This window comes from Spodoptera frugiperda, chromosome 20 (assembly GCF_023101765.2).
Source record: "Spodoptera frugiperda isolate SF20-4 chromosome 20, AGI-APGP_CSIRO_Sfru_2.0, whole genome shotgun sequence".
Taxonomy (NCBI): Eukaryota; Metazoa; Arthropoda; class Insecta; order Lepidoptera; family Noctuidae; genus Spodoptera; species Spodoptera frugiperda.
Window position 1 is genome coordinate 1,774,267 of NC_064231.1, and position 13,546 is coordinate 1,787,812.

At 35.9% G+C, this 13,546-nt stretch overlaps 1 protein-coding gene across 2 annotated transcripts in view; it reads right to left on the bottom strand.

Moving 5' to 3' along the window:
* The window catches only part of LOC118282358 (bifunctional 3'-phosphoadenosine 5'-phosphosulfate synthase), a 32,732-nt gene that overhangs the window by 2,043 nt on the left and 17,143 nt on the right, over positions 1-13,546 (bottom strand). For both annotated transcript variants that reach the window (XM_035603403.2, XM_035603402.2), the window contains exons 4-13: positions 10,826-10,963; positions 9,330-9,449; positions 6,403-6,543; positions 5,080-5,142; positions 4,454-4,693; positions 3,935-4,090; positions 1,836-1,941; positions 1,154-1,296; positions 677-838; positions 15-123 (exon numbers count right to left, since the gene is read on the bottom strand). In XM_035603403.2, coding sequence (XP_035459296.1) covers positions 15-123; positions 677-838; positions 1,154-1,296; positions 1,836-1,941; positions 3,935-4,090; positions 4,454-4,693; positions 5,080-5,142; positions 6,403-6,543; positions 9,330-9,449; positions 10,826-10,963 — 1,378 coding nt within the window. The remainder of the gene's footprint in view (positions 1-14; positions 124-676; positions 839-1,153; positions 1,297-1,835; positions 1,942-3,934; positions 4,091-4,453; positions 4,694-5,079; positions 5,143-6,402; positions 6,544-9,329; positions 9,450-10,825; positions 10,964-13,546) is intronic.

Sequence of the window (13,546 nt, forward strand, 5' to 3'; positions counted from 1 at the left end):
ATATAATAAATTACCTCGCATCCTAGTTCCAGAGATGAAGTCAAAATCTTCCTTGCGAGTGGGGTCGAAGAACGCCATCTTGCCGACAGACGTGTCGTACGCAGCCACGCGGAACGGAATGATCTACAGAACAAGAATTAACATTCAGCAAATTAATAAAATAATTCTTACCTGGCCTCTATCACATTGTTAGAGTCGGACGGTGCATTTTAGGCTTCTATTTTTTCTCCCCATTAACTATATTCTTGATACCTCTTATGTAAAAATTATTACCAACTAAATTACATCTTATCAAATTTTTTAATAAATATTTTAAAATTACATTAGAGCATCATCAACTTAGTGCAAGTTCCTCCATTGCTACCCATAGGTCTCCTCATTAGCTGATAAGGGTGAAGTCTTTTTAGCACAAAAATTGTTATGCCTTTTTTTAAGGGGGAAAATCATCCAATAACTTATCTCGCCTTGCGCAAGGCGAAAGGCAGTTTCACTGACTGAGTCTTACTGACTAGAAACCACCCCGTTGCTACTCCTGGTTTTCGAGCCTGGGGCTCCGGCTAAGTAGTCCGCAGCTCCGGATAAGTGTCAGGCCTATACCCTATTTTTGCCATACTTCTTGTGTACATCCCTGATCTAATCACTAGAACATAATATTATAATGAAAGAAACCCCATACCTCAAGTTCATTAAGCCCGGGCGCCATCTTGAGTACCATGGCTCCGTGTCGCGGGTCGTAGAGGTCGCCGCCGCCGGCCGGGTGCGGCAGGCCGGCCGGGTCGCGCCCCACTATGTAGTGGTTGGCGCCCGCGTTCATACGGCATTTGGCGTGCCATTGGACCTGCGGAATTAAGTTTGTTATAGTTATTATGGTAAAATTGGGTGTTATTTGTACTCACAATACGTGACAAAAGGTATGGAAAAGGTCCGAGAATAAATTTGCTATGATAATGAAACTTATTTTATCAATATTTGTTAAAATCTATTGAGGGAACTGCTCTTTAACGCCGAAAAAAGAACAAGCTACTAATACTTGTAACTTTTATGGTTAATGTTTTTATTTTTCATTCTATAGCCACTACCAATCAATTTATTTTTTCACAACTTCCAGTATACTTTTCTATGAGAGCAAAAACTGAATTGTAAATATGTTTACCTCAGTAGGTCCAGCATACATCATGGGTGAGGGGAAGATGGCGAGTACGGTGGACTGTGGGTCCAGTACTCCCTCGTTGAGCACGGCCTTGTGCTGGTTGATCCTCACGTCTAGGGGAACATCGTCGTCCTTTGTCCAACCACCTGGAAACAAATATGTATAGTTTTATCAAATCAAATGATTAGCGAAGAATACAAAAGGCGGGATGTTTGACGTTCAAAAGTGCTTTTCTGGTCTTTTTGAAATAAAAAATGTTGACTTTGATTTTGATAAATTACGACACTTTTTTAATAATGAGATTTGCAATTTGTCGTTTAACGTTGACGACAACGAGGACTCATCTGTAGTATTTGAGCGAGTTTGTTTTACGTTTAAAGTAATCGAAATGAAAGCGCGTTTGGTGCTCTGACTGGTTGGTTTATTCGAGTCGACCAATCAGAGCTCCGACCGCGCTTTTGTTTCGAGCTCTCGTTTCTATTACTTTAAACGTGAAGCAAAATTATACTAAGAGTCCTGTTCGATAGTTTTATAATGTTATACATTTAAATAGACAAACCACGGGGTTGATTTACATTGTATTGCTACTTTTAACTGACTTTAAAACACTACTAGATCACCAACCACCCAAGTAAAGAATAAAACTTCGATCTATCAAGCAATAATGAACTCTAAATCAACTTACCAAGAGGATGCAATAGCAGCACAGGTTTCTGGAAGCCGCGCTCCACGAGCTGACGCTGCGTGTCTTGCATCAATAGCGCGTGGCCATTGTGGATGGGGTTACGTAGCTGGAATGAAAGAAATAAGTTTCGTTAAATGATTATTAAAACATCTATACATATAATAAAATCGTAGAAAAGTGCTGTCTGTACATTGAAAATAAAAATAAAAAAAATAGCAGGGGTTATTGTTATGTCGATGTCGAACCCAAAAATGTAATTAACTTTTTTTTTGTCTGTTTGTCTGTTTGTCTGTTTGTCTGTTTGTCTGTTTGTCTGTTCGTCTGTGCGCGCTAATCTCAGAAACGGCTGATCCGAGTTGGATGCGGTTTTCACGAATATATTGTGGGATGCTTAAATTTACATTTAGTGTTTGTTTCATGTCAATCGGTTCATAAATAAAAAAGTTATGTCAAATTAAAGAATCACGTCGAACATTCTATGCTTATACCATTAATCTCCGCAACTATTTGACGGATTTGGTTGAAATTTGGTACAGATATAGTTTAGAACCTTAGAAAGGACATAAGATAGTTTTTATTTGTTTTCTATCGTTTTTATTATTAGTATTTGTTGGGTATCGGCCGAGCGCTTCGGTACTGTTGTGGAAATAGTGTACTATAAGTCGTATGATTATTTGTCTGCAGTGGTCCTGCTGTTTCGTATATTCTAAATTGGTTTCGTTGTATTTGTCTATTAAAAAGTTTATTTGTTGGGTTTTCCTGGTTAAATTATTTAACGTAGGTTTAGTTTGATATCGATTATTAGTAGTTACTGTAGTTAGTTTGTTTAATAAAATTGTAAGTCTATAATTTATAAGTTAATTAGATTTAAGTCGTTTCTTTTAAATTATTTAGTTTAAGCTTGGTTTGGCTTGGTATTATAGCATTGAGGATAGGTTGTAATATAATTTCTTTTTTAATTGTTATAAATTCGTAATTCGTAGCTTTCTTGAATTCTTTAGTTTTAAGTTAGTTTTCATCTTAAGTTCGGAAAGATTATAATATTTCTTTAGTTTAAGTCCGTTTTTAAACTATTTTTTCAATGCCCTAAGTGAGTATACATCTATTAAATTCAAACGCAGAGCTCATTATGTTGATTTTTGAGGAGTTCCCTAGAATATCTTCCACATCTCATTTTTGAAGAGATCCCGTGAAATCGGGAACTATGTGGTTAAAACCAAAAAATTGCCGGAAGTCACTATTCCACACGAACGAAGTCGTGGGCTATAATAAATCAGGGGCCTTAGTCTGCTATTACAATTGTGTCAGAATGGTCGATCACTGAGCAGTGCGAGAGGGACGGAGGTATACAACCTTCATAGCTCCGTCCCTCTCGCACTGCTCAGTGATCGACCATTCTGACACAATTGTAATAGCAGACTAAGGCCCCTGTAGAAGGGTCAATTCTGTTCATTGAAAATATAGAAAAAATAAATAGCAGGGTGTTACTGGATCGATACCAAACCCAAATATGTGATTATAATTTTTTGTCTGTCTGTCTATATATGTTCAGGCATCACGTGAAAACTAACGGTTTGATTTTGATGAAACTTGGTATAATTAACTTATTATCCTGGACATAAAATAGGTTACTTTTTATCCTGGAAAAATACGTAGAAAAAATCTTTATTTTTCAGTTTTATTCTGCTCAACAGCAGTAGCTCAATAGAGGGATCTCCTTAATTATTATGGGCCTTGCCGTATTTGGGTCCAATAGATATTTATAAGATGTCATTTTCACAGTTACTCAAAATGGAGAAATAAAACTTCCACGCGAAGACCGACATCCGCGCGGACGGAGTCGCGGGCAGAAGCTAGTCAACAAATATAAATCATTGAAAAACCCCTAGTAGGTCAATGTAAGTCAATGATATGAGAAAACTAATAAAGATTTTGGTCATTTCGCTCGATTCGGATATAGTTACCGATTAGGATAGGTAAAAAATTACAGTATACGTTTAAAATTTAAATTGTGAGATCATAAGTTAATTTTATCGTCGGATTTGTCTGCGTATGTGGTTGCCAGATTGGTAATAAGTTAAAAAAAATACAGTACACACCTGGAAAGCGAATACAGCGTCAGCTTCAAGTTCCTTGAACTTCTGTCTCAGTTCGTTAGGAGTTAGCCGGTAGGAGTCCAGACCATCGTTCCAGCGGATACGCTCAAACACTTCCAAGTTACCGCCCACCAACCAATCTCCGGCCTCTTTGATCATCTGACAATAGAAGAATTTAATAAAATAAATAGTTAGATAGATTTGTTTGCATATTGAAAGATTGCGCATTTTGCGCAAACCATTTTTGTTTTTGCGCAAGTTGCTCTTATGTATGTAATGAAATAGTTTCTTCTTTTAATTATTGTAACGTACTCTATTTCGAATTTTGATATCGATTGACAGAAAATGCAAAAAAAAAACAATATTTTACTAAAAATATACCTCTATCCATACTATAGCCTACGACCAACTGTAAAGTTAGTCATAGGCTTCTTTAAAGCCAATAGTGTACTCAAATAATATTTCACTAAAATACTAAATTAAAACAGAAAGGTGACTCATTCAAAACTAAATCGTACATACCTTGATATAAGGGTGTTCAGTATGGTAAATACCGAACTGTCGGCAGCACCTCTCCTCTTTCCTATGTGGGTAGAACTCAGGAGACCGGAGTACGGCCACGGCCTTGCCATTGTAAGTGAGGGCGATGGCATTGGCACCGGTAAGACGGTCCTTGGCTTCAGTGTCCACTGGTAGAACTACTGGCACTGATTGGTTGACTACTGAGCCGTCAGCGAGAGTTAGGCAGTTGGAATGTAAAGCCTGGAAGTAATAAGGTTTGTTTAAGTTGTGTTTAAATACAATTTAAATTCTCAAAAATATCAGGTCAGAACCGAAAATTGTTACTGAAAAAGGGCAATAAATAGCCTTGCTTCTATTATACTGAAACTTAAGGACATACCACACTATAACGGCACCGCTCTAACCCAGTTCAAAACTTGTCATTTAATTTTAAACATTAAATCTTATGTCATACGATATATTTGTGAAAGTGCTTGATCGACGCGCTGACAGCGCGCTTACAGCATTTTCGTATTGTTTCCAAAACAAAAAACGCCGTGCCATAGCCGTGCTGTTTATGTGTGCAATGACTCTAAGACACCTCAATCAACCCAAAATCTCTAGATAAGATAATAATATGTACTTACTTGTAAATATTCATGTTCCCTCATGAACCCTTTGAGTGGGTACGCCCATCCTTCAGATAGCACCTGAAAAAAGCAAAGTCATCATGAATAAATACAAAAAACTTTGTTACTGAGGAAATTATTATATCTTTATATCAGTTATCTCGCCATTACGTGATCGTTTTATCTTTTCCTTAATCAAGAACACTTTATATTACGTCAAAATTTACTTCTGGAATAATATTGTTGTATTACATACGTTTACATAACTAAGCTTAAAAATCTCATAATTTACTCATTGAAATCTTATCAAATGTGCTATACCACCCTAGGAATGAATAGGTACTTAAATACCATACAACAGAGCCTCTTAAATTATCCTTGAACTGCCTCAAAAGGTACTGAACATATTTTAAGTTGAGGTTTGGATAAACCCTTGCGATAATTCAAAACGCTAATATATTATAATTGTATTATAAGTAGCAGGGCAGCAGTATGAAAAAATAAATAAAAGACGAATTAACCTATGGTTTATCGAATCATAGATCTAAGCTAGACACAATGTGACTATTGTCTCATATAATAAGTCAAGAGGTTAATCGTCGATTAATATTCCGACAGGATATGATTACAAAGTCAAATATTTGGTTTTATAGTGATCCTTAACTCATGCAGGTAAATTAGCGTTGTGTTAGTCGTTTAACTGACTATAATAGTAGTAAAATTATTCTTATGTTGACTGCACGGTTGCTGCAATCGATTCCCGCACGGTACAACTCTTTGTGTGATCCACAAATTGTTATTTCGGGTCTGGGTGTCATGTGTCCGTGAAATTGTATGTTTGTAAATGCATCTACGACACAGGAGAAATTCAAATGTCCCCACTTATTTTTAACATTTAAGGATATAAAAATCAAATCTGATCACACACTACCCTTTGCTGTCCTGTGCTATTAGCTAGATGCTATTTGCTTGCTTAGCTACAGATAGGGTAGAAAACTAAATTACTCTGTAGACAATTGCTTGTTTTCATGCCCTATAATGCTAAGTTAACAGTAGGTTGTTTTTCTTATGATAAGTAGGTAACATCATGTCATGATAATGTTGAATTTAAAATATATTTATCAACATGATTTGTTGTTTTCATAACCAATACTCATAAACACACATTTTCCTGTTTAAAAAACTGAAATTACACTTTTTGCTCAATAAACATAAATCTTTTCCTGTTTTATTTCAGTTTTTATCAAATATAGCACTTTCCACATGTTGAGCGTCTGAACAAACAATAAAACTACGACCTTATTACTCTAAACTTAGAATTCACATTGGTTTGTTCCTTACCTGTACCCATTGCAGGTCGAGTGTGTTAAGTTCGATGTTTGGCAGTCTAGCAGCTTCTTCGATAGCACTAGTTAGTCTGTTGCCGTAGATGAACAGCTCCTCTACACCCTTGCGACTGTCTTCGAAACAGGGGATGATGCCCTGAGGAAAAAGACAATTAAAATTTTATGAATATAGGTTTATATTCTAAGTTTCATGAGACATACTAGATTAATCGCTACTACAGTAGCAGCGCGACAGTCACCGCGTTGTGTTTTCTGGAATACTGCTCATGAATATGAGCTTCTAGCATGGCTTGAAATTAGTCGAGTTCCTCGTCAAATAATTAAGCGAGTAAGCCAAAAATAATTAATGAATATCGGTGTTATGAGTTGATTTCTTGTACTGAAACGTTTCTGTAGTTAAATATGTATGTTCTTTAAAGTAAGTCAAAGAGGAATCCTATAAGTTTATTTTAGTAGCAATTGGATCAATAGCAATTATTTGCCGTGTTGCCATAAATATATGTAATAGTTTTTAATTAAATTAAATTGTTCTGGTTACGGTTCTCAGTTATTTGCTTGTATTCATAAAACCAGAAGTAAAAATAAAACACCAGTACGTAGTTACCTAGGTACCGTAAACAGAACAATTTAATTAAGTTAAAAATAGGCATAACTATATCTTATTGTACCTAACAATAGTATATTCCAATTAAAACTTTACGTTCACAAAGATAACTAATTTACCGCGAACAATAAAACTTCAATAAATTGCAATTCATTTTTAAATGGCTGCAGGAAGTCGTAACTTATTTTAGTTCTTATTTTTACTACATTAAAATATACAATTGCATAGTGGTGTCAATGCATTTTATGATTGATAGCCTTGAAAAAGGGAAGGGAATACCAACAATAAATTCAAAATCTTTGGATAATAAAGCAAATAAATTGTATATATCCCAAGGCCTGGAAATGGAGGAAGTAGGTATTCATTTCAAGGTCAACTATTAAAAGTATTACGGTAAAGAGATTGTCTTCATGTTTAAGTGGTAGAAATAAATTCTGGAATTGCTGCAATCAAATTATAGCTTGGAATGGTCAGATGTGGCCGGCCCACTGCCACTTAAGCTTGATAATTCTTTGAGCTACGTCGGTAAGTTTGCGGTCATTGTCTTGGCATATCTGCTGAAGATCGGGCTCAGTGGCGTGCCATTGGAGAGGCCTATGTCCAGCAGTGGACGAGAACAGGTTAATGATGATGATGATGAATGGTCATATCAGTAACTGTACTTCTGATCGAATTGGCAACCATCTTTATCAGGACTTAGACTTGGGCAGATGAGTCTAGTATTTTGCCAGCCTTTAAGCAATGCAACACGATTCTATTTTTATGATGCTGCAATAGTGATGACTCGCAGGTATTAAATATTAGTTAATTTAAAATGTTTTTAGATATATAAGTTTCGTGTACGATGGGGATGTCGCAGCATATTAGTTAAAAGCCCCTAAAATTAAATAGAGATACAAAAAATATGTTATAAACAAATAATGATATGACGCAAGAGAGCACAATGATAATGGAATTATGATAAAATCTTGTTATTTGTACCTGGTATATCAAGATATGGACTTTACTCTAGCACTGAGGTATTAAATCCACTTTGATCCAGTTTAATAGCGACGCATTACTTATGGCATATCAAACGAATCACTTAATTATTAAACAATATTTTTCTACCTACTGCAATTTCGCCTACCTATGTGGAATTAATATTTCTCTCGAGCAAATTTTCCTCTTTATAATATTACTATAGAATGCAACTTCTCGCCTTTTATATTAGCCGAAGGGGTAGGCAGAGGTGCACATAACGGCGAGTAATGCCGCTATACAATGTACACCCACTTTTCACCATTTTCGTCCTAAGTCCTATGTAATAGGGGGTGAGCCTAATGCCTTAAACTGGACACAATTACAGACTCGTGCGTACTACTGAGAAATTTTCGAAAAACCAGTCAGTACATAATACTTTAGCCGACCCGGGAATCGAACCTGAGACCTCTTGTCCGACAGTCGCACTTGCGACCACTCGACCAACGAGGCAGTTATTACTATAGATTGCTGTTCAATTGCATTAACGCAAATACAAAAACAAAAACAAAAATTACAAAACCCAAGCGCTTCTACATTCCAGTTACAAAATATCCCACTGTTGTAAATGTCAACACTTGTCCTCATATCTGCGAGTTTATTTTTTGTTTTTTCAGACTGAACGCTGCAGATCGTTTCCTGATTCAATGGAAACAAACATGGCACATTGCGAATAACGTGATATCGTCTTTTAACAGATAGTTTGGAAGATAAAATCGTCTTAAGAAATTAAGTACTTAATTTCTTAAGACGATTTTACTTAGGACGAAAGGGTGAAGGCGTACGCCTTCACCCTTTTTCTACCATTTAGCTAAGTAGTATGCTGATATACACTTTTTGAGAGCTGTAGAGCCGACTATATGGGTGCTGTTTGAAAGGTCTCAACCCAGCAGACAAAAAACGCCGATTATTCTAGATGGATCGAGCTGAAATTTTGCTTGCAGGTAGATATTATGACGTAGGCATCCGCTAAGAAAGGATTGTAATAGATACCATCCTCAAGGGGATAAAATAATGGATGATGGTTTGTATAAAACTTTGTCAATTTTAAACTGATCGGGCTACGACTTCGGACTTTGCATGCATAAAGCTACTAAGACGTAAGCCTCCTCTAAGAAAGGATTTTGATGAATTCTATCAAAAATACTACGGCCAAAAGTTAATATAAATATTATGTAATCTGTAAATCATTATAGACGCCAACCTACTTAAATGTAGATTATTGTAGATTAGTATTTAATTAGTCTTGCGGTTGATATGTTGATGAAATACGTACTTAACAATAAAGAAGATCTCACCTGTGATTCAAGCAGGCGAATGACATGCATAGTAGACTCCTCGATGGAGTTCCCAACTGTTTGGACGATGAGTTCAGGGGCTTCGGGACGTTCATACTCTTGCGTGATACCGGTGAAGCCCTGTGGGAGAAGAATAGTGCTTTAGTAACATTATACATAACTTCAGCTAAAGGTAGGTTCGTTTAAACAGACCCAAACCCGATGGTATGTTAGCCTATGATGAAATGTACACAAAAAATACTATTTAACATAATTATTTAATGAAAACAAAGTGTAGTTTCAAGCGTAAAGAGCACGTGTAAAGAAATAAATATACCGTTATCTATGCTATTTCTTTGGAAAGAAGATGTTATTTTGCTATGTTGTTAGTATGTAAGTATAAGAAATGTATTTAAATATAATGCTCCAAAGGTTGTTTATAAGAAATCTATTGTAACTAATTTTTGTGAAAGACCAGTTAGGACATGTTTCTTTGGGTCTAATAAACCAGGAACTTCTCTAACACGGAACTCCTATTCTATCCCAGTTCTTAAATATCAACATCAGTCTGCTTGTCAGAAGATTAGTTGTAAAGCGAGATCACGCCTTATCATTCCCGGATGAACATCAACTCATAAGAAACCTTAGTACATAAAGTGTGTTACATAAACAGAATGGTAATGCAATACAGATTATGAGAGGTAAGTAATAAATTATATGACACATTATAAACTAATATTACAAGTTAGTACATAATATTTGCAGTGACTTTCACTACATAATGCAAGTGTGATTGCTTTGTAAATAATATACAACGTGTGTGTTTGTTTTAATTATTGTTGAAGTAGATGTAAATGTATTTATTTACAAAACGTTAGGATTTACAATATGGAAGACAATGCGATAATCCTTTAAATCACATAATTATAATAATTAACGTTATTCTATTACAAGAACTGTTTCTCAGTTTTTCATGCATAATCTACAATTTAATTTTATTTCTTAAGTTAGTATAATGTCTATGTTTTTAGTTTAAGTTGAATTGTTATAAGTAATTTAAATGTAAAGTCCTCTCCACATAATGTAATATGTTTATATTATCTTTTGCTGTGCCCGACAGCCGACAGGGTCCACTATTGTTACCTACCAAATGTTTACCACCTAAGCCTATATTGTAGAATGCAATAAAGAATTGAGTATTGAGTATAAGGCTGCGAAACCTGCATTGACATACTCTTTTAGTCCAAACGCCTGAATACTGAAACGCTACACAATTTTAAGCTGTACTTAAATATCGTTCTATCTCTGTCCTTTATAAATAAGGCGTAGTGACAGAACTATACTTGATGGCGTCTTCAAATTGAGTGACGTTTGAGTATTTGACAATAAGGCCGCTGGATAAGCACCTGGAGTCCCCACTCTATGCATTCTAATCCTACATCTTGCTCGCGAATAACTAAACACTTACCACTAACCAAGTTACACTGGTCTTTTACAGTAATGCTTAAGCCACAAACCTTAATAGATCCTTCTCGAGCCTTCTTGTAGAGACCCTTGGTGTCTCTCTGTTCGCACACTTCCAAGGGAGTGTCGATGAAGACCTCAAAGAACGGCAGGTCGGAGTCCACGTGGATGCGACGGGCTACTTCACGATCCTGGTGACAAGAGAAAAATTATTTCTACATCAATAATTATTATTAAATTCTTCGATTCGATTCGAAGAGACTCTTCGATTATAGGTGACTGAGGTGACTGAAACTACCAGTATTTTGAGCATTGTCTATTAGTTTGTTTGTTAGTCACAGGGATGATAAGGAAGGTTGTTAGTCGGTTACCAGTTGGCAATTAAGGGTCTTGGGATTATTATGAGAGCATTTTACAAAAATCCAACGATCCTGAGTAAATAATGTAAATACATTATAATGCAGCTTCTTCTTGATTAAAATTATCTCAGCTAATTTCAGAATATTTACAGCAAAGTACCTATCAAGATTTAATTGTCATAACCTGCGTCATTCATTTCGGGAGTTTTCAGAAACGTGTTAGTGCAAATATAGGGCTTAGTACGAGTTTGTTTTTTACGTTTAACAAAATTGATACCAGAATGCGTTCGGCGGTCTGATTGGCCGGCTCCAATGAACCAACCAATCTGTATTCTAGTACCAGTTTGCTTTCCGTTGAACGAAAACGATACGAAAACGTGTTCAGCGCTCTGATTGGCCCGCGCGTATCAAACATCCAATCAGAGCGCCGAACGCGCCTTCGTTTCGATTTCGTTTATCCTACACTAGGCGTTTACTGGGGTATAGTGAACAAAGCAATATGCCTTTGGCATAACTTTCCCAAATATTTCCGCAAAGCTTTTGTGGAACAAATCAATACCAAGGTTATCGTCAAGTCTAACCGATAACCGGTCCTTACTAATTAAACCGGTTTACGCAAAACGTGAATACCAATAATTGGACTGGGATCACTCAGGACATTGACCTTTTTATTGCTTAAAAATAGCACTGTCAAAAGGGTTTTTTTATTGTAATAATAATATAAATATTCGCTGAATGCTTTGTGATATTTATATTCACCGCCATTCCCGGTGCATTCCGCAACAGTTTACTCTAATTGATCTAACTAATTTGATTGAAACTCATCTAATATGATGCAGTTGTTCGGTAGCTTTTTTTTTTAAGGGGGAAAACCTCCAAAGCCTTCTCTCGCCTTGGGCGAGGCGAGAGGGAGTGTCAGTCTCTTACTGACTAAAAACCACCCCGTTCCTACTCCTGCTTTTCGAACCGGAACCCCGCTAGGTGGTCCGCAGCTCCGGATCAGGCATCAGCCTTACTGGGCCCCATCTGTGGGTCGTTCGGTAGCTGCGTGCGCGATTTTGATAGTTTCAGACTATTCGATTTGAGAAGTAATTTTGATATAGAACAAGTTTCGACGAAAAATATTAGTAACTTATTGAATGAAGTCAGTCAGTCATGTATCATCAGTATGTGTATTATTGTTTACATCATTAAAACAAATTGATTACATGTGCCTACGAATTAGGATATAATCGTAATGTCAATGTACTGTTAAACGTTAAACAAAACTTGGGCAAATTGATTGACCCTTGGAGTCTTGTGGTATACTGACATTTGATCTATAAACAGAGAATGTGTGCTACTTATAAAATTTTAAAATACTACTACTATGCATTCGCTTAAATACGTTAAATATATTTTCTAGGCTAGACATAGACAAGTCTTCCATTTGAAATTTACAACAAATTTTAGTCCAAAATTGTCGAATCGGTTTGGTGTTTCTTAAATAATGAAAATATTGAGCTCGTAAAATCGATTTGGATTGAAATTGGTTAACGACACAGTTTACAACACGGAGCCTGTATCCAATGTATGGTAAAAGCATGCCTTCGCCTTTGATAGGATTGATAGAAAAACTAGCATAAAAATAATAGTTATAACCCATGTATGTATGTAATGAATTGATCAGGTTATAGCAGGATATAGACCAATAAAATATGTAATAACTTTAAAATCACCAGACATTGACCCTACCTCACCTTCACGGGCTAAATAAAATACTAGTATTGAAATCTTCAACAACCTATCTACCTATATAAAACAGGCGCGAATAATTTCACTGTACCTATGTATCTAAGGGTAATAAAAATACGAAAATTAACACTATGGTTTGAGTTCTGCGGACTGCCTAGGGTTACCGAGGCTTCAACTCGAAAAGCAGGAGTAGGAACGGGGTGGTTTTTAGTCAGTAAGGGTTTGACACTCCCTCTCACCTAACCCAAGACGAGAGAAGACATAGGATCATTTTCCACCTAAAAAAATGGCTTGAGGTTTCCTACTATCCGATAGTCATTTAATAGTTTATGATGTCTAGCTAATATAGAATGCCTGTAAACCTGATTTTAAAGCAATTAGATCAAGATTAAATTCTCAGCTCAGAGAACAAGCACTTTCGATTTTGCTATACATACTTAGATAAAATAACCGAATAGTCTATTTATGGTCTACTATTATAGGTACAGTTTTGGACTATAATTACAGTGCACTCGAATTCGCCGTGGAAATAACCCACCAATATTTAATAAAAACTACAAAAATCATTACTTTACCCACATACAACAATTGATTTTACGTCATACAACATCTAAATACTCGAAAACTTCACATGTTTATCATTAAAAAGTTGAATTGTTATTAAAATAATGACCATAATAA